Raw genomic sequence first — 19,592 nt, 5'->3', positions numbered from 1 at the left:
AGCAAATCTTAAGAAAAATGTTCGCTGCAAACGTTACTTATGGAGGGGGAACTAGAGATAAACCGCCAATGATATTTTCCGACACTCTTTATGTAACCTGAAGTAGCATAATCAATGAGACACCAGGGGGCGCTGTAGAGAAACACGCAGAGTTTCCTCTCATCAGAAGAAGTCAACCTTAGTCTCCGGTCTCCTCAGGCTAACCGTTAGCTGCCACCATGGAAGATCCAAAAAAGAAAGAAAACAAGCCTTCAGAAAAGGCGACAGACAAGGATAAAGAAAAGGAAAAGGGACAACAGTCCTCTGGGAAAGACAAAGATAAGAAAGAGGAACAGGAATTGGTAAGTCTGGGAATGTTTCATTGAAACTGGGCTTAGAAGGAGGTGGGTGTTGGGAGCAGGTATTTGCCTTAGTCACCGCGGTTCACCGGTCAGCGGGGTGCAGCGGGCTAACTACTGCCTCTGAGGCGCATTCAGTCTGCTTGGTTGAAACTTTACTCAAATATATTAGCGCGCGCCGACAGGTTCAAGAGCCATAAATGGAGAAATGAGCAAAGTTCAGCGTCATTCGCTGCCGTTAGCCTAGCCAGCTCCGTGTGCTAGCAGCTAGCTGGCTGTGCTAGCTGCTAGCGGGCTGTGCTAGCAGCTAGCGGGCTGTGCTAGCAGCTAGCGGGCTGTGCTAGCAGCTAGCGGGCTGTGCTGTATGACACAGCAGTTAACCCAGCGCTTCATAACACAGAGCGAGGCTTCCTTCAGTTAAATGATATCAGGTTGTTTAAATAGATGTTTTTAATGCTGAGGTTCGACCTGACTGACCGGAAATCATCTAATGAGGAGGAATTAAATGCAGAGACTCAGTTTCCCCACTGAGGGACAATAAAGACATTTAGAGAACATTTAAATACCTCAATCTGTGTGCTTCACTCTTACATGGCTCTCTGTGTGAATACTGCATGAAATAAGCTATATTATACTACAAGAATATATATTGTATGAAATAAACTATTATACTACGTGATATATACTGCGTGTTGCTACATACATACTACATGATCAGATTAAAGATTGGAGTGGTGAGCATCTAGTACAGGGGTATTCAGGTAGAACTTAAAGAGGTCCACTCTGAGATTTTTCATGACGCCAAGGTCCAAAATACATACATCCTCTGCAGGAAGTCCAAGTGCTTCTGGGCCCTTTGGACCAGTGAGGTGGTGTTTCCAGTCCAGGTGAGGGTGTCTGTGCTGCTGACTGTTGATGAGCAGCCAGCTAGCGCAGTGACCCCTGACCTAGAAGGATCCATCAGCCTGTGTTTGACCTCCATCCATCACCACCTCAGCTTCTATCCTTCAATCTCTCCTTCCATCATTCTCCATGATAAACAGCCGCTATAGAAATATGGAACATAGATTTATTGTAAGAGCTGTGTGTTTTGAAGATCTCAGAAATGAGTGAAATTGTCCATGTTAGGATAGTTATGATTGAAGATGTGAGTCTAAACACCAATTACACCCTGCTAATGGCTGCCTGATGCTGTTTCAATCTAATTAGGACAGTTTCTCTGTCTGGATAATAGTTAGCATCTTCATTCTGTACGTGGCAAAGATTTGGAAATGGAATGAAAACGGGATGGGGTTGCTGCGCTAGCTGGCCGGTCCTGTGGGGCGCCGGTTCAGACACAGATGTACATTTCTATATTTTTTCATAAGCTAGTTGTATACAGGCTGAAATCAGGGCTCCTCCTCCTCCGCCGTGCTGGAACAGTGTCTGCTGAAACCTCTCTGGTTGGTCTGAGGAGCGTTTCTTCACAGTTGCTTCATATTTAGATGCAGAGTTTGACAGATTTAGTTGCAGCCATGGAATCTATATAGAGTTGATTAGCAGAATAATAAGGAATCAGGCTGTTTATGATAAACTCTGTTACACTTTTTAAACCTTATTTTACCAACTAATTGTTTTACTGCTTTATTTTTTCTGTTCAAATGTCTTTGATGTTTCACAGCCAATGGTTGTAACTTTGTCCTCATGTCTCAGTCAGAGGAAGACAAGCAGCTCCAGGAAGACCTGGAGATGATGGTGGAGAGGCTGAGTGTGAGTCTTGCTTCCTGCTCTGCATGTTCACTTGCTGGATCTGTGGATCTGAAGGCATATTTCTCTACAGGAGAAGAACACGGCCTTGTATCGTCCAGCTTTAGAAGAACTGCGTAGACAGATCCGCTCGTCCACCACCTCCATGACCTCCGTCCCAAAGCCCCTGAAGTTCCTGCGCCCGCACTACGCCAAGCTGAAGGAAATCTATGAAGGCATGGCCCCCGGAGAGAACAAGGTGAGCCTGGTCTGCTCTCTGGGTCACATGGCTGCAGTTTCACCGCCGAGGGAGGGAGAATGGAGGAATGAAGCACCCAGCCTAGGCTAGGCTAACCCTAGCCCTAGGGGAGTCTAACCCAGGCAGCACCGTCCCCTGGCCTCACCCTATGTGTGTGTTTTCCGTTGCAGCGTTTCTGTGCGGACGTGGTGTCGGTGTTGGCCATGACCATGAGCAACGAACGCGAGTGCCTGAAGTACCGCCTGGTGAGCTCCCAGGAGGAGCTGGCCTCCTGGGGTCATGAGTACGTCAGGTAAGTCCCTCAGTCCCGCCTCCAGCTGATTGGATCCCCGCCTCCCATGTGCAGCTTTCAGCCAATCACCATCCGTTCTGAAAGCGGTTCTCTGCCTCTGGTTGTCATGGTGATGTCAAACACATCTCAGTGGATCTTTATAAAGCTTCTAGTTTCTCTGGTTCTGATCTCTACAGATTCGCTCTGTGACATCAGTTCTTCATGTCCGCAGCAGGTAGAGCGCCTAAGGATCCACTTTTATTCGAGGTGTTAGACAGACGCTGTTCTCAACCAATAAAACCTGAATGATCCAGCCAATCAGAGAGAGAGAAGAGGGCGGGTCTTTGCAAAGCAAGGATTGAAGGTTTAAAAGAACAGAAGGAACAGATGCATGAATGAAGGCGGCGCTGGTTTCTTTGGGTTTAGATGAACCAGCTGCTCGTCAGGAAGGTTGCTTCAATAACCAGACTAGATCATCAGCAGGTCAAAGGTCACCACTGCTCTCTGTCTGTTAGGCACCTGGCAGGTGAGGTGGCCAAAGAGTGGCAGGAGGTGGAGGAGAACGACAAGAGCCAGCAGCAGACTCTGCTGAAGCTGGTGGAGGAGATCGTTCCGTACAACATGGCGCACAACGCAGAGCACGAGGCGTGCGACCTTCTGATGGAGATCGAGAGGCTGGACATGCTGGAGGACTACATTGACGAGAACGCCTACGGGAAGGTCTGCCTGTACCTCACCAGGTCTGTGGAGCTTTTCTCCCACGCTTTGCTCCAAAGTGAGGCTTCATGTTGACCGGCCTCCTGTCTCCAGCTGTGTGAGCTACGTTCCTGAGCCGGAGAACTCTGCGCTGCTCAGGTGTGCCCTGAACATCTTCAGGAAGTTCAGCCGCTACCCAGAGGCCCTGCGCCTGGCCCTCATGCTCAACGACATGGAGCTGGTGGAGGACATCTTCACGTCCTGCAAAGACACGTGAGCTGCAGCTGGACTTCCTGTGAGGCTCCGCCTGCGCAGCTCCGTGCTCCTAATGACCTCCTTTGGTTTGCAGAGTCATCCAGAAGCAGATGGCCTTCATGTTGGGCCGCCACGGCGTCTTTTTGGAGCTGAACGAAGACGTGGAGGACTGTGAAGACCTGACGGAGATCATGTCCAACGTTCAGCTCAACAGCAACTTCTTGGCCCTGGCCAGAGAGGTAAGGGGCTGACAGAGCGTCGCCGCCGCCGCCCGCCTGCAGAGCTTCACGCCAAACTGTTTTCTTTCTTCCAGCTGGACATCATGGAGCCCAAAGTGCCAGATGACATCTACAAAACCCACCTGGAGAACAACAGTGAGTCCTGATCTGTGGAGGCCTGGCTGCAGCCCGCTGATCTTCTCTGAGCGGCTGATGTTTTCTCCTGCAGGGTTTGGTGGCAGCGGCTCCCAGGTGGACTCTGCTCGGATGAACCTGGCCTCCTCCTTTGTGAACGGCTTTGTGAACGCCGCCTTCGGACAAGACAAGCTGCTCACAGACGACGGCAACAAGTGGCTGTACAAGAACAAGGATCACGGTAGGAACACGCACAGAACATGGCTGCCAGACGCTCAGCTGCTGCAGCTGCTGTGACGCCTCCATTTGTCCTCCTCAGGCATGGTGAGTGCGGCTGCTTCTCTGGGGATGATCCTGCTGTGGGACGTGGACGGCGGCCTGACTCAGATCGATAAATACCTCTACTCCTCTGAGGACTACATCAAGGTACGCAGCACGAGGATCATCATCATCTAGCTGCAGGTGGAACCCACCCAGGTGTCCTTCTCAGCTCCATGGAGCCTGTTGCTATGGCAACCCCCCATCAGGGCAGGAGGGGGGGGCGCCCTGCCAGCTGAGCCCCATCGGGGCGAGGGGGGGGTCCACTAGCTGCGGGTTCTGTAGTCAAACGATGATCCTGCAGGTAGAAGAACCATCAATGCTTCTCCTGCAGACCAGGAGCTGTCGGAACCTTTCGCTGCCTGATCACCTGACCTCTTCTTCTTCTTCTGCAGTCCGGTGCCCTGCTGGCCTGCGGCATAGTGAACTCAGGGGTAAGGAACGAGTGTGACCCGGCGCTGGCTCTGCTCTCTGACTACGTTCTCCACAACAGCAACGTCATGAGGATAGGCGCCATCTTTGGGTAAGTGCTGCGCTCTGAAGGCTGCTCCTAACGTCATCATGATGTCATCATGTGGGCGTGTCTCTGCTTTCAGGCTGGGTCTGGCCTACGCCGGCTCCAACAGAGAAGATGTCCTCTCTCTGCTGCTTCCTGTGATGGGCGACTCCAAGTCCAGCATGGAGGTGGGTCTGCTGTAGATCACTTCTGTGCTTCCGCTCGCCATGATTACAGCCTTTGTTCTAACCCGTGCAGGTGGTTGGAGTGACGGCGCTGGCGTGCGGCATGATTGCTGTGGGCTCGTGTAACGGAGATGTGACCTCCACCATCGTCCAGACCATCATGGAGAAGAACGAGCAGGAGCTGAAGGACACATATGCCCGCTGGCTGCCTCTGGGGCTGGGCCTCAACCACCTCGGTCTGCGGCGCAGTGATGATGATGATGATGACGACGACTGAGCCGCTTGCTGATTGGCTAACCGAAGGTCCTTCTCTTCTCCAGGGAAAGGCGAGGCTATAGAGACCACCCTGGCGGCTCTGCAGGTTGTTCCTGAACCTTTCCGCAGCTTCGCCAACACCTTGGTGGACATCTGCGGTTATGCAGGTGAGCTGAGAACGTCCTCTGGCGCCCCCCCCCCCCACCCCCACTGACCCGCCGCCGTCTCTCCAGGTTCTGGGAACGTCCTGAAAGTCCAGCAGCTTCTCCACATCTGCAGCGAGCATTACGAAGCCAAGGACAAAGACAAGGAGGAGGACAAGGACAAGAAGGAGAAGAAGGACAAGGACAAGAAGGACACGGCTGACATGGGCTCTCACCAGGTAGGAGGGTCAAAGGTCAGAGATGAGCCACGCTGCAGACAGGAGGTGGTTGATGAGCAACTGTTAGCAGGTTGTTTGATCTCCTTTGAAGGAGCCGATGATGTCATTTCCTGTTGATGAGGAAGTGACAGTCACAGCTCCTCTTCATCAAAGGTCCCTTAGAGAGACGCAGGTGTGAGGAAGAGGAGTGATGAAGTTCCTTTCTGTCGTCCTCTCAGGGCGTGGCTGTCCTGGGCATCGCCCTGATCGCCATGGGGGAGGAGATTGGTTCTGAAATGGCTCTGCGGACATTTGGACACCTGGTCAGTGTTTCTAGGTGTTCTGATCTAGAAAACTAGATCTAAGGACCCTTCAGGTCGGCGCTGTCTAGTTTCTCAGCCTTGCTCTGTTTTCAGCTGCGTTACGGCGAGCCCACGCTGCGGAGGGCCGTCCCGCTGGCCCTCGCCCTCATCTCCGTGTCCAACCCCCGGCTCAACATCCTGGACACCCTCAGCAAGTTCTCCCACGACGCTGACCCGGAGGTCTCCCATAACTCCATCTTCGCCATGGGCATGGTGGGCAGTGGTGAGTGGGGGGGTGAGGGGGAGGGAGGGAGGGAGGCGCTGCCATGAACTCCACACTGAAACGTTTCTCCCATTTCTTCTTCTCTTGAGGCACAAACAACGCCCGCCTGGCGGCCATGCTGCGGCAGCTGGCCCAGTACCACGCCAAAGACCCCAACAACCTGTTCATGGTGCGCCTGGCGCAGGTGAGTGATGACCAGGGAGCCGCTCGCCGTTATCCACCGACCGCTTACTGAGGCCCAGCTGTTTCTGCTCCTCAGGGTCTGACTCACCTGGGCAAAGGGACGCTCACGCTGTGCCCCTACCACAGCGACCGGCAGCTGATGAGCCAGGTGGCCGTGGCGGGCCTGCTCACCGTGCTCGTCTCCTTCCTGGACGTCAAGAACAGTGAGTTGGTGTTGGTGACGGGGGGGGGCCTGATGACGGGGGGGGGCTGATGACGGGGGGGGGCCTGATGACAGGGGGGGGGGCCTGATGACGGGGGGGGGGGGGCTGATGACAGGGGGGGCCTGATGACGGGGGGGGCCTGATGACGGGGGGGGGCTGATGACGGGGGGGTGGGGGCTGACGACAGGGGGGGGGGCTGATGACGGGGGGCTGACGACAGGGGGGGGGCCTGATGACGGAGGGGCTGATGACGGGGGGGCCTGATGGGGGGGGGGTGCTGGTGACAGGGGGGGGGGGGGGGCCTGATGACGGAGGGGCTGATGACGGGGGGGCCTGATGACGGGGGGGTGGGGGCTGACGACAGGGGGGGGCCTGATGACGGGGGGTTGACGACAGGGGGGGGCCTGATGACGGAGGGGCTGATGACGGGGGGGCCTGATGGGGGGGGGGTGCTGGTGACAGGGGGGGGGGCCTGATGGGGTGGGGGGTGCTGGTGACAGGGGGGGGGGGGCCTGATGACGGGGGGGGGCTGATGACGGGGGGGTGGGGGCTGACGACGGGGGGGTGGGGGCTGATGACGGGGGGCTGACGACAGGGGGGGGGCCTGATGACGGAGGGGCTGATGACGGGGGGGCCTGATGGGGGGGGGGTGCTGGTGACAGGGGGGGGGGGGGGCCCTGATGACGGAGGGGCTGATGACGGGGGGGCCTGATGACGGGGGGGGTGGGGGCTGACGACAGGGGGGGGCCTGATGACGGGGGGCTGACGACAGGGGGGGGCCTGATGACGGGGGGGCCTGATGGGGGGGGGGGGTGCTGGTGACAGGGGGGGGGGGCCTGATGGGGGGGGGTGCTGGTGACAGGGGGGGGGGCCTGATGACGGGGGGGCCTGGTGACGGGGGGGGGGGGGGGGGCTGATGACAGGGGGGGGGGCCTGATGACGGGGGGGCTGACGGGGCTGCTGTGTGTTTCAGTCATCCTGGGAAAGTCTCACTACATCCTGTACGGCCTGGTGGCGGCCATGCAGCCCCGCATGCTCGTCACATTCGATGAGGAGCTGCGACCGCTGCCCGTCTCAGTCAGAGTTGGACAGGTAAGCCCTGCTGGGAAAGCTTGTAGAATCCAGAACCCAGTTGGCCCTGGGGCCCCGTCCTCTGGATTCTCATCCAAAGCGTCTTGTGTCCTCAGGCCGTGGACGTCGTCGGCCAAGCAGGGAAGCCGAAGGCCATCACGGGTTTCCAGACTCACACCACGCCTGTGCTGCTGGCTCATGGCGAGAGGGCGGAGCTAGCCACAGAGGAGTACCTCCCCGTCACGCCAATCCTGGAGGGCTTCGTTATCCTCCGCAAGAACCCCAACTACGAAACCTAGAGGGCCCCGGGCCCCTGGCTGTCATGGTCTATGGTCTGTGGCCTGAATCGTTAACGTTGGATGGATGGAGCGCTGCTAGGAGCAGAACTGGGACCCCCTCCTTCCTACCCGGATGGTTCTACCTGGTTCTACCTGAGCCAGCTCTTTGACTCTTGGACCAGTTCAGTAATATAGAGCCTGTCTGCCACTCCTCTGTATCGTCTTCATTCATTGGTCACTGATTAATGCTGAGTCATCCTCGGCGTTCTGTGGCTGCAGCATTGAAACTTGTCCGGCTTTTCTTCCTTTAGGTTTTTGTTACTGTGTTGTAAAAGTTTGAGTTCAAATAAAGGGATGAGTTTGGTTGAGATTATTTCACTTTCTATGTCGCCTCAGTTGATTTCATCTCAGCTGCTCTTATAGATCCGCTTCAATCAGATCATCCAGACAGATTCAGGTTTTCTACCTCATTCACTCACCTTCTGAATCCTATGAAGCCAAACAGGAAGTGGTCAGAGGTCTGTCTGAATACAGCTGGATGAGTTGGATGCTTCCTATCATGCTTCCTTTAGCATACAGACCTCCTAAGGTTCCTATCCACAGCTAGGAGCTTCACGGTTTCCCACAATCCTTTGCTGACAGGCCGTACAGCTCAGCCCCCTTTAGAGTTAAACGTTCCTCACATTTAGGGAAGCTTGGATGTTGTAGTTCTTTTCCTGAAGGCTGTAGTCCCAATCTGACCTCCATCATCCATGATGAGGCCTGGGAGGCTGAAGCTGCCTTTCCTGGCCTGGAGGGAGTTCTGCTGTGGAACAAGGAGGAGCAGGTGAAGGTCGACTCCTTTACACTGATATTTATTTCTTCTGGAACTGTTACGCATTTTTCTTTTAGGTTTTTTGTTTTGATATGTTAAAGATTCTCAGTCATCCAGGTCATAGTTATTCCCAATAAGTTAAACAATCCACTGGACTTTGTTTTGTTTTTTTTGGAGTTTCTCTTCCATCCAGGAAGTTTTTTCATTCCAAATGTCAGAAATAGCATTTAGTTCCAGGTTTTATCAGGCAGCCCAACAAAGCCTGGTTTTAGTTTAGAAAACATGCAGATAGAACCAGAGGAACGCGTTCCTTAGTATTTGGGTTGTTTGGTTTTTTTGTTAGCCTGTGCAGAAGCAACTGTACTGCATTGGTATATAGCCTTATTGGTGGCTCAGTAAAAGGCCTTAAACTTAGCAACACACACAGAGAATATAGTAGACAGGGTGTTTGAACCCGATACTGGTCTGTGTCTCTGAAAGGGGGTCGTTAGCGGGAAATGTTGGCCTGGCTGACCACCCGAGATGTTGGTTCAATGCTCACTACCATTGGAACAACCATTCTGGAAGTTCATAGTCTTTCCTGGAAGGGGGTTTTTTAAAAGGCAGACGTCTGCGTGAATTATAGGCCCATCTCTCACTTATTCCCAAAATACTAGAGAAGGTCGTCTGCAACCAGCTGTTCTCGTTTTTAGAGGAGAATGACGTCGAACCGTTTCAGTCAGGATTCCCTTCAAGGAAAAAGCATCTCTGAGGGTTTCAGATGACTTTACTGTCAGACTGGAACGTTTCTTTTTTTATGCTTCTATCTTCTGCAGCTGATGCTGTTGATCAAAGCATTTGAATGTTTGACAATTGAACGGACATTAGTGGCGTATTGATGCTAATTGTCCATTAGGAGTTTGTGTTAAAAAGGAGAACTCTGTCCTCCGCAGCTCCTCTTCCACACTATCATCTAGTTTTATATGGAGCTGGAGCTGCTTATTATGTCTGTTTTATTCTTATTTATGCTGAACTTGTTTTATGTACAGCGCTGTGCTTTTAAATGTGCTGATTGATTAATAAGACAGGAAATCAAAGCGACATGAAGCAGGTTATATAGAACTGAGGCAGGGTTACATCAGGACATCAGCTGCTGTCAGTTTAACCAACAGGTGGCGCTAAATTCACCAAAACAAAATGTCACAAAAAAAAAAAAATAATATAATTAACATTAATTAAATATTCTTTAAAAAATTTAAACCAATAAAGTAACTTTCTGAGTCCCGATCCTGGACTAAATAACAGGATGAGGAAAAGTTGAAGTAACTCGCTGGGAACTTTCCACGTGACTGGATCTGGCCGGAAGTAGTAGCTACCGGCTTCCGGTGAGCTTTCCGTCCGTCCGGCTCTGCGGAGTCAAGGAGAGAAAGGTAACCGCTGCCCTCGGCTCCATTCTGGCTCCAAACATCCAGTTTTTCCCCTTAACTTCCCCGTCATGTTGACCTAAAGTATCCGGGCGGAAGTTGAATGTCGGTGTCATGCTTGTTTTCCCGGGAAAAGGCTCTATGGCGGGACTTTCTCCAATGCTAATTAGCTAGCGCTAGTTAGCATTGGAGCTAAGGCGGTGTGGGTGATCTGGGGCTACCCGGCTAACAGGCTAGCACCGCGGCATACAGCCGGTCCGACTCCTTAATCCAGTAACCAGATTAATAATCCATGTTTTGCTGTGAGGAGCTGATCAGTTCCAGCAGCATCACCAGCTGCCATCTAACGGAAGCTAACCGGCAGCTAACCGGCTGCAGCTAGCAGCTGGAGGCAGGGTGGGCATTTTCTGACAGTCTCTGATTTGATGAAATGATTCCCATCAGACGCGAACATGAAGATGAAACAGCAGAGGTCACGTGATCAGGAAGGCAGTAGTAGATGTTTGGTTTCTAGATGTCACAGACTGCTCAGTGTGGATCCTGCTCTGACCTCCACCCCTCCCCTCTGAGCATCTGGAGCTCCGCTTCAATGGAGGCTGCTGCTGCAGGCAGATGTCCTCCAGATGTGTCCCTGGAGGCTCTGATTCAGTGACAGCAGCTTCATTCCATCCGGCCTCCAGACGACACCGTTTGGCCCCATCCGGCCTCCAGACGGCACCGTTTGGCCCCAGACGGCACCGTTTGGCCCCATCCGGCCTCCAGACGGCACCGTTTGGCCCCATCCGGCCTCCAGACGGCACCGTTTGGCCCCATCCGGCCTCCAGACGGCACCGTTTGGCCCCAGACGGCACCGTTTGGCCCCATCCGGCCTCCAGACGGCACCGTTTGGCCCCATCCGGCCTCCAGACGGCACCGTTTGGCCCCATCCGGCACCGTTTGGCCCCAGACGGCACCGTTTGGCCCCAGACGGCACCGTTTGGCGCTTTTTCAAAAATATGTGAAATAGTTTTTTTTTCTTTTGCTTTAATATGGTGTGCAGGAGGTCAAACAATAATGATGTTTTCCAATGCTGTAAACATTTGTATAATAAATAAATGTAAACAATAATTTGCGTCATAGCCGTAGAGGTCAGAGGTCATAACCTGCAGCCAGCGCTGCAGAGCCCGGCGGCTGGAAGATAGCTGATGAGAGAAGAGCATTTAAAGGAAGGACCGGATCATTTTCTTTATTTATCATTGCCTGCATTTTTGCTTGGTAATGAGAGGTTGGCAAAAAATAAAAATATAAATTTGGAAAGGCATTTCCAGGGACGGCTAAATCTGCAGCCGATCACCAAGATGGGAGGGAGAGAAAAGGTGTTTGCAGAACTTCTGGATCAATTAGAGGAGAGCAAATGTAGATTTAAGAAGTAGATTGCATCTCCAAACTCCTGCTGCTAGTTTGGCTGAAAGGATGGAAAACCGTCCACAGATCCAACAGGTGGCACTCTGATGCAGGGATGGGAACTTTCTTCCATTTTTTCCCCTAAAAATCTAAATCCCACCAAAGAACGCTGGGATGGGGGATTTCAGGGTCAGAGAGCTCTGCTCTGATGTCACTTCCTGCTTGGTTCCTCGTGACTCCATCAGCTCCTCCCAACAGAAACACGTCCACCATAGAAACATTCCTTTATCCTGTTTCTATCATTTCATCAATGCAGCTAAACTTAAACCGCGCGGTGAAGGGCGGTTAGGCGGTGTGCGGTTAGGCGGCGTGATGGGAGCGTTCACGGCTCCTCCCTCACCTCCTGCTGCTATGTGACATTTGCTCGAGGATAAACATTTAATCATGAATGTTTATTATATATTTAAACCCACATAGTAATTTTCTATAGTAGATAAAACACTTAGAGCCGTGTTTCCATACGAGGCGTCAGACTTTTACATTTTTACATCTAGGCAGATTTATGTTTTGTTTTTTTGTCCAATATGGCTCTTTGAGCTGCCGACCCCTGATCTAGGCAGTCTGTCTCTAACTGCTGATGGCGTGCTGTCCAACACCTTTTATTTTTCCTCTCAACAAAGACGTTGTTCCCACATCACAATTTCCCACCTGAGCTGCTGCTCCTGAAGCTCCTCCAGAGCTGGGCACCACCATTAGGACACGGCCCCCCTGTGGTGCCTCTGACTGATCAGCTAACTGAGCTGCTGTGTTAGTAATGAAGGACAGGCTAACGATTAGCATGTCCAGGCTAACCCTGTCCCTCCTCCAAAGCTGGAATCTGAAGCTGCTTTCAGATTACAGATTATGGCTAAAGGATCATTCCATCACTTTCCAGCTTCCTCAGGATTCTTTAATCTACTCTAGATCCTAGACTCTTCAAACCTAGATTAAAGCATTCTAGATTAGATGGAGATTACCTTAAACCGATTTAGGGGTTTGTGAATCTTATCAGACTGATTTAGTTTAATCAAATTTAATCTTTTTTCTAAATGGGCCAAATTAGAACTGAAATTAGACCAAATGAGAACTGCTTCATTCTAATATTATTCTACACTAACGACCCTGAGAGGATAAAAGAGCGTGTTGAGCGCCGGCCTCGTCCGACCGCCGGCCTCGTCTGAGCGCCAGCCTCGTCCGACCGCCAGCCTCGTTCCAATCCTAGGATCATCTAAAGCCGAGCCTACAATGTGCGATTTTTTTTTTTTCACCATGTTTGATTTTCTCCCGACCTCACAATGGTCGTGAGAGGCTGATGGCCCCTCGTTACGCCCTGTACGCTACCCAATCAGGCTGAAAGTCGGCCCGATGGAAAGATTCTTGAACGACTGGAAAACCGCCCCAAAAATCGCACAGTGTACATCCGGCTTTAAAGCCGGCTTTGTTTTGGCGCTGGCCACATCAAAGCGGCGTCTAAGCATCGGCCCCATGCCATCTTAGCGCCGGCCCGTCATCTTCTTTGTATTTTGTAGGTTTTAGTTGATTGATTCCGGGACTAATTAAAGGCTGTGTAGACCATTCGGAATATCTCTGGAACTTTCCTGCAGTAGCGTCACGTTGGACCTAAAGGAAAACCATCAAAGCAAATCAGAGTCTATTTAGTTTTTGTCAGTTTAATTTTCCCAGGACTGAGGATTCTCTTCTGTTTTTTAGATTTCTACTCTGGTCAATGACTGCCTCCCCATGAAGAACCCCATGAAATGAATAAAGCACCACAGCCTATAACGGGACCCCCCACCGCCCCCCACCCTGCCCCCTCCCCTGGTCTGTCACAGGTAAGCTCCTAAACGCTCCCCCCCCCCGTTGTTTTAGCTTCAGTTGCTGCAGCAGCCGGGGCTAACGTCAGTCCGCGTCCATTAGCCGGGGCTAACGTCAGTCCGCGTCCAGCAGCCGGGGCTAACGCCAGTCCGCGTTCAGCAGCCGGGGCTAACGTCAGTCCGCGTTCAGCAGCCGGGAATAAGGTCAGCCTGCACTCACTTATAGGAATAGTACACCCAAAACATGATTAGCCTTCATTTTCTACTCACCCCCATGCTGAACAACACTCTGGAGTACTTTTTTGATATCTCAAATGCATCTGGAGATCTGGGAGGCTTCTTGCTGTCTGCTGAAATTCAAATAATGGAGGTCTATGGCGCCCGAGGCAGAAAGGTCCATAAAAGTCCACAAACAACGTGTCAATATTCCTCCATACTGCTCGTCCAATGTATTCCAAGTGTCCTGAGTGGGTAGCGTCCAGAATTTACTCGAAACGAAGTCATTTAGAATGTTTTTAGAGCATAAACAGTAGTGTATAGGATTTCCTGAAAGCGCGCACATGCGCGTTCACGACGCTACGGAAGCCGGCAGACCAAACCAGCGCATTCAGCTCGGCAAAGAACTCATGCTCTTCCTCAACACTGAAGTCCTCAGACATTTTTCTTTCGTTGTTTCTTTCTTTGCACAGGTAAACAGCACATTTCTTCTTCTACGCTTGCATTATCGGCAGAGCAGACGCTGAATGCGCACTTTCATCTGGTTTTGTCTGCCGCGGTTTCCGTAGCGTCGTGAGCGCGCATGTGCGCGCTTTCAGGAAATCCTATATACTACTGTTTATGCTCTAAAAACATTCTAAATGACTTCGTTTCGAGTAAATTCTGGATGCTACCCACTCAGGACACTTGGAATACATTGGACGAGCAGTATGGAGGAATATTGACACGTTTTTTGTGGACTTTTATGGACCTTTCTGCCTCGGGCGCCATAGACCTCCATTATTTGAATGTCAGCAGACAGCAAGAAGCCTCCCAGATCTCCAGATGCATTTGAGATATCAAGAAAGTACTCCAGAGTGTTGTTCAGCATGGGGGTGAGTAGAAAATGAAATGAACGTCAGTCCGCGCTCAGCAGCCGGGGTTAACGTCAGTCCGCGCTCAGCAGCCGGGGTTAACGTCAGTCCGCGCTCAGCAGCCGGGGTTAACGTCAGTCCGCGCTCAGCAGCCGGGGTTAACGTCAGTCCATGTTCACGTAAATCCGCGCTCAGCAGCCGGGGCTAACGTCAGTCCGCACTCAGCAGCCGGGGCTAAAGTCAGTCCGCACTCAGCAGCCGGGGCTAACGTCAGACCACGCTCAGCAGCCGGGGCTAACGTCAGTCCGCGCTCAGCAGCCGGGGCTAACGTCAGTCCGCGCTCAGCAGCCGGGGCTAACGGCAGTCCGCGCTCAGCAGCCGGGGCTAACGTCAGTCCGCGCTCAGCGGCCGGGGCTAACGTCAGTCCGCGCTCAGCGGCCGGGGCTAACGTCAGTCCGCGCTCAGCGGCCGGGGCTAACGTCAGTCCGCGCTCAGCGGCCGGGGCTAACGTCAGTCCGCGCTCAGCAGCCTGGGCAAACGTCAGTCCGCGCTCAGCAGCCGGGGCTAACGTCAGTCCGCGCTCAGCAGCCGGGGCTAACGTCAGTCCGCGCTCAGCAGCCGGGGTTAACGTCAGTCCGCGCTCAGCAGCCGGGGTTAACGTCAGTCCGCGCTCAGCAGCCGGGGTTAACGTCAGTCCATGTTCACGTAAATCCGCGCTCAGCAGCCGGGGCTAACGTCAGTCCGCACTCAGCAGCCGGGGCTAACGTCAGTCCGCGCTCAGCAGCCGGGGCTAACGTCAGTCCGCACTCAGCAACCGGGGTTAACGTCAGTCCGAGCTCAGCAGCCGGGGTTAACGTCAGTCCGCGCTCAGCAGCCGGGGTTAACGTCAGTCCGCGCTCAGCAGCCAGGGTTAACGTCAGTCCGCACTCAGCAGCAGGGGCTAACGTCAGTCCGCGCTCAGCAGCCGGGGTTAACGTCAGTCCGCGCTCAGCAGCCTGGGCAAACGTCAGTCCATGTTCACGTAAATCCGCGCTCAGCAGCCGGGGCTAACGTCAGTCCGCGTTCAGCAGCCGGGGCTAATGACAGTCCGCGCTCAGCAGCCGGGGCTAACGTCAGTCCGCGCTCAGCAGCCGGGGCTAACGTCAGTCCGCGTTCAGCAGCCGGGGTTAACGTCAGTCCGCGTTCAGCAGCCGGGGCTAACGTCAGTCCGCGTTCAGCAGCCGGGGCTAACGACAGTCCGCGCTCAGCAGCCGGGGCTAACGTCAGTCCGCGTTCAGCAGCCGGGGCTAACGTCAGTACGCGCTCAGCAGCCGGGGTTAACGTCAGTCCGCGCTCAGCAGCCGGGGTTAACGTCAGTCCGCGCTCAGCAGCCGGGGGCTAATGACAGTCCGCGCTCAGCAGCCGGCGCTAAGGTCAGCTCACGTTCACTGATGTCTGGTTGCTCTGTGCCTCTTGCAGCCATCGTTCCCCCCTGGGCAGCCAACCTCTGTGGTGTTTGCTTCCTCAGCACCTCCTCAGATGAACCCCACGCCACAGCCCCGACAGGTAAGCCCCGCCCACACCTGCAGCAGGTAGAGACACTGAGGGACGGAACAACAGCTTTCCCTGATCAGTCAGAAGCTCCGACTACAGGAGGTCTGCTGGTTTAGGTAGTTTAGGTGATTGAGCTGCTGGTTTAGGTAGTTTAGGTGATTGAGCTGCTGGTTTAGGTGATTGACCTGCTGGTTTAGGTGATTGACCTGCTGGTTTAAGTAGTTTATGTGATTGAGCTGCTGGTTTAGGTAGTTTAGGTGATTGAGCTGCTGGTTTAGGTGATTGAGCTGCTGGTTTAGTTAGTTTATGTGATTGAGCTGCTGGTTTAGGTGATTGACCTGCTGGTTTAAGTAGTTTATGTGATTGAGCTGCTGGTTTAGGTGATTGAGCTGCTGGTTTAGGTGATTGACCCGCTGGTTTAAGTAGTTTATGTGATTGAGCTGCTGGTTTAGGTAGTTTAGGTGATTGAGCTGCTGGTTTAAGTAGTTTAGGTGATCTAGCTGCTGGTTTAGGTGATTGAGCTGCTGGTTTAGTTAGTTTATGTGATTGAGCTGCTGGTTTAGGTGATTGACCTGCTGGTTTAAGTAGTTTTTGTGATGGAGCTGCTGGTTTAGGTAGTTTAGGTGATTGAGCTGCTGGTTTAGGTGATTGACCTGCTGGTTTAAGTAGTTTATGTGATTGAGCTGCTGGTTTAGGTAGTTTAGGTGATTGAGCTGCTGGTTTAGGTAGTTTATGTGATTGAGCTGCTGGTTTAGGTAGTTTAGGTGATTGAGCTGCTGGTTTAAGTCGATTGTGATTGAGCTGCTGGTTTAGGTAGTTTAGGTGATTGAGCTGCTGGTTTAGGTGATTGACCTGCTGGTTTAAGTAGTTTATGTGATTGAGCTGCTGGTTTAGGTAGTTTAGGTGATTGAGCTGCTGGGTTAGGTGATTGAGCTGCTGGTTTAGGTGATTGAGCTGCTGGTTTAGGTAGTTTATGTGATTGAGCTGCTGGTTTAGGTAGTTTATGTGATTGAGCTGCTGGTTTAAGTAGTTTGTGATTGAGCTGCTGGTTTAAGTAGTTTGTGATTGAGCTGCTGGTTTAAGTAGTTTAGGTGATTGAGCTGCTGGTTTAGGTAGTTTATGTGATTGAGCTGCTGGTTTAAGTAGTTTATGTGATGACCTATTGGTTTAGGTAGTTTAGGTGATTGAGCTGCTGGTTTAGGTAGTTTATGTGATTGAGCTGCTGGTTTAAGTAGTTTATGTGATGACCTATTGGTTTAGGTAGTTTAGGTGATTGAGCTGCTGGTTTAGGTAGTTTAGGTGATTGAGCTGCTGGTTTAGGTCGTTTATGTGATTGAGCTGCTGGTTTGGGTAGTTTAGGGGATTGAGCTGCTGGTTTAGGTAGTTTAGGTGACTTAGCAGCTGATTTAGGTAATTTATGTGATTGAGCTGCTGGTTTAAGTAGTTTATGTGATTGAGCTGCTGGTTTAGGTAGTTTAGGTGATTGAGCTGCTGGTTTAGGTGATTGACCTGCTGGTTTAAGTAGTTTATGTGATTAAGCTGCTGGTTTAGGTAGTTTATGTGACTGACCTGCTGGTTTAGGTGATTGACCTACTGGTTTAAGTAGTTTATGTGATTGACTTACTGGTTTAGGTAGTTAAGGTGATTGACCTGCTGGTTTAGGTGATTGACCTGCTAGTTTAAGTAGTGTATGTGATTTACCTGCTGGTTAGGTAGTTTAGGTTATTGATCTGTTTAGGTAGTTTAGGTGATTGACCTGCTGGTTTAGGTAGTTCAGGTTATTGATCTGTTGGTTTAGGTAGTTTAGATGATTGACCTGCTGGTTTAGGTAGTTCAGGTTATTGATCTGCTGGTTAAGGTAGTTTATGTGATCCATCTGAAAGTTTAGGTAGTTTAGGTGATCAGGCTGGAGGTTTAGGTAGTTTAGGTTATCCAGCTGAAGGTTTAGGTGGTTTGGGTGATTAGGCTGAAGGTTTAGGTGGTTTAGGGTATCCAGCTGAAAGTTAAGGTAGTTTAGGTGATTGGGCTGAAGGTTTAGGTGGTTTGGGTGAGTGACCTGCTGGTTTGGGTAGTTTGTGATTGAGCTGCTGGTTTAGGTAGTTTAGGTGATTGAGCTGCTGGTTTAGTTGATTGACCTACTGGTTTAAGTAGTTTGTGATTGAGCTGCTGGTTTAGGTAGTTTAGGTGAGTGACCTGCTGGTTTAGGTACTTTATGTGATTGACCTGCTGGTTTGGGTAGTTTAGGTGATTGAGCTGCTGGTTTAGGTAGTTTATGTGATTGACCTACTGGTTTGGATAGGTTACTTGAGTTGAGCGCTAGGTTTTAGGTAATTGACCCTACTGGATTTAGATAGTTTAAAGGTGATTAAGTAGGCAGCATGTCGTTTAGGTGATTTTCGGGAGGGTTGAATTGACCTGCTGGTTCAGTTACGTCTTATGTGATTTGAGCAAGGCTGGTTTAGGGTTAGTTTAGGTTATATGGACCTGCTGGTTTAGGTGAATGACCTGCTGGTTTAAGATTAGTTTATTATGTGAATAGCTGCAGGTTTAAAAGGTAGTTATATGTGAACTTGACCATGCTGGTTTTAGGGTGATTTGACCGCTGGGTTGTTATACGTATTTTTATGTGATTGACATACTGGTTTAGTGAGGTTTAATTATGCATTAAGTAGCTGGTATTAGCAGTGATGTAGGTTGTGGATTAATTCTAGTCTTGTTTAGGTGTAGATGATCCTACCTGTGTTATGGTGATTGACCATGCATGGTTTAAGTAGGTTTTATGTGATTGAGCTGCGGTTTAAGGTGATTGACCTACAGAGAGTTTTTAGGTAGTTTAAGTGATTTAATCGGGCTGCAGGTTTAGGTAGTATTAATGTGATTTGACCTGCCTGGATTCAGGTGTAAGTATATTCGGTGCGTCAGAAAGAGCTGCAGTTTAATGGTTATTTATATGTTATTAATCAGCAGTTTTAGGTAGTTTAGTGATTGACACTAGGCTGGTTTAAGGCGTGAAAGACCTGCCGGTTATAAAGTAGATTAAAATGTGATTGAGCTGCTGTTTAGGGTTGTATAAACCGTACTGAGAATAGGTATTCGTTGTTTCATGTCATTTAAGCTGCCCTGGTTATAGGTAATTTAGGTGATTGAGCGACATCACCTGCGTGTTTTCCTATAGTTTAATTATAATGTGGATTGAGACTGCTTGTTTAGTGATAGTTATAGTGATGTGTAATGACCTATGCTGTTTAAGGGTTATTGCACCAGCTGGTTAAAGTAGTTAATGTTATTGAGCTGCTGGTTAAGGTGAGTGTATGTGACTGACCTGACAGGTTTATGTGATTGAGACCAACTGGTTTAAAGATAGTTAAGTGTAATGTGACTTACTGTTTAGGAGGTTATATTATGCGCTATAAGTACCTTGTTTAGATAATGGTTATGTGATTAAGCGCTGGTTTAGGTGTAATGACCAACTAGGTTTAGGTAGGTATTCTTATGTGATTAAGTCAGCCTGTGTTTAATGTAGATTTAGGGTGATTGACCTACTGTTAAGGTGATTGACCTCTGTTAAAGTAGTTAAAAAGTGGATTCAAGGAGGCTGCACAGTTCACAGTCGTAGTTAATGTGACTGAGACCTTCTTGTTAAGGTGAATTTCACCTACTGGTTCTAAGTTATTTATGTATGACTTACTGGACTAGGCGGTTTA

The 19,592-nt window shown here is 50.9% G+C and overlaps 2 protein-coding genes across 3 annotated transcripts in view; both read left to right on the top strand.

The window, feature by feature from the left end:
- The first annotated feature begins 145 nt into the window (after window positions 1-145).
- psmd2 (proteasome 26S subunit, non-ATPase 2) lies at window positions 146-8,210 on the top strand. The gene is made up of 21 exons (XM_038273121.1): window positions 146-341; window positions 2,031-2,087; window positions 2,158-2,322; window positions 2,493-2,614; window positions 3,109-3,333; window positions 3,404-3,562; window positions 3,639-3,783; window positions 3,858-3,918; window positions 3,992-4,138; window positions 4,217-4,323; window positions 4,611-4,738; window positions 4,812-4,899; window positions 4,970-5,132; window positions 5,217-5,318; window positions 5,385-5,533; window positions 5,752-5,835; window positions 5,929-6,097; window positions 6,187-6,281; window positions 6,357-6,483; window positions 7,457-7,575; window positions 7,671-8,210. Exons 1-21 carry the CDS (start codon window positions 219-221, stop codon window positions 7,851-7,853), a joined length of 2,718 nt encoding a protein of 905 aa, XP_038129049.1. The 5' UTR covers window positions 146-218; the 3' UTR covers window positions 7,854-8,210.
- A 1,753-nt stretch (window positions 8,211-9,963) lies between these two features.
- The window catches only part of LOC119775220 (eukaryotic translation initiation factor 4 gamma 1-like), a 43,079-nt gene continuing 33,450 nt past the window's right edge, over window positions 9,964-19,592 (top strand). For both annotated transcript variants that reach the window (XM_038273119.1, XM_038273118.1), the window contains exons 1-3: window positions 9,964-10,055; window positions 13,182-13,303; window positions 15,814-15,900. In XM_038273119.1, coding sequence (XP_038129047.1) covers window positions 13,229-13,303; window positions 15,814-15,900 — 162 coding nt within the window. In that variant the 5' untranslated portion in view covers window positions 9,964-10,055; window positions 13,182-13,228. The remainder of the gene's footprint in view (window positions 10,056-13,181; window positions 13,304-15,813; window positions 15,901-19,592) is intronic.

Source organism: Cyprinodon tularosa, unplaced genomic scaffold, assembly GCF_016077235.1.
Source record: "Cyprinodon tularosa strain WSP-4 unplaced genomic scaffold, ASM1607723v1 ctg859, whole genome shotgun sequence".
Classification (NCBI taxonomy): Eukaryota; Metazoa; Chordata; class Actinopteri; order Cyprinodontiformes; family Cyprinodontidae; genus Cyprinodon; species Cyprinodon tularosa.
The sequence above is the reverse complement of the archived record's forward strand: the minus strand, read 5'-3'. Positions and strand labels throughout refer to the sequence as shown.

Bases quoted from the DNA above. Each gene is read 5' to 3' on its own strand.
- psmd2 (XM_038273121.1), top strand. From the start codon at position 219: ATGGAAGATCCAAAAAAGAAAGAAAACAAGCCTTCAGAAAAGGCGACA. The intron at 3,784-3,857 runs GTAAGGGGCTGA...TCTTTCTTCCAG, and splicing joins TCTTGGCCCTGGCCAGAGAG to CTGGACATCATGGAGCCCAA. The intron at 4,139-4,216 runs GTAGGAACACGC...TGTCCTCCTCAG, and splicing joins GTACAAGAACAAGGATCACG to GCATGGTGAGTGCGGCTGCT.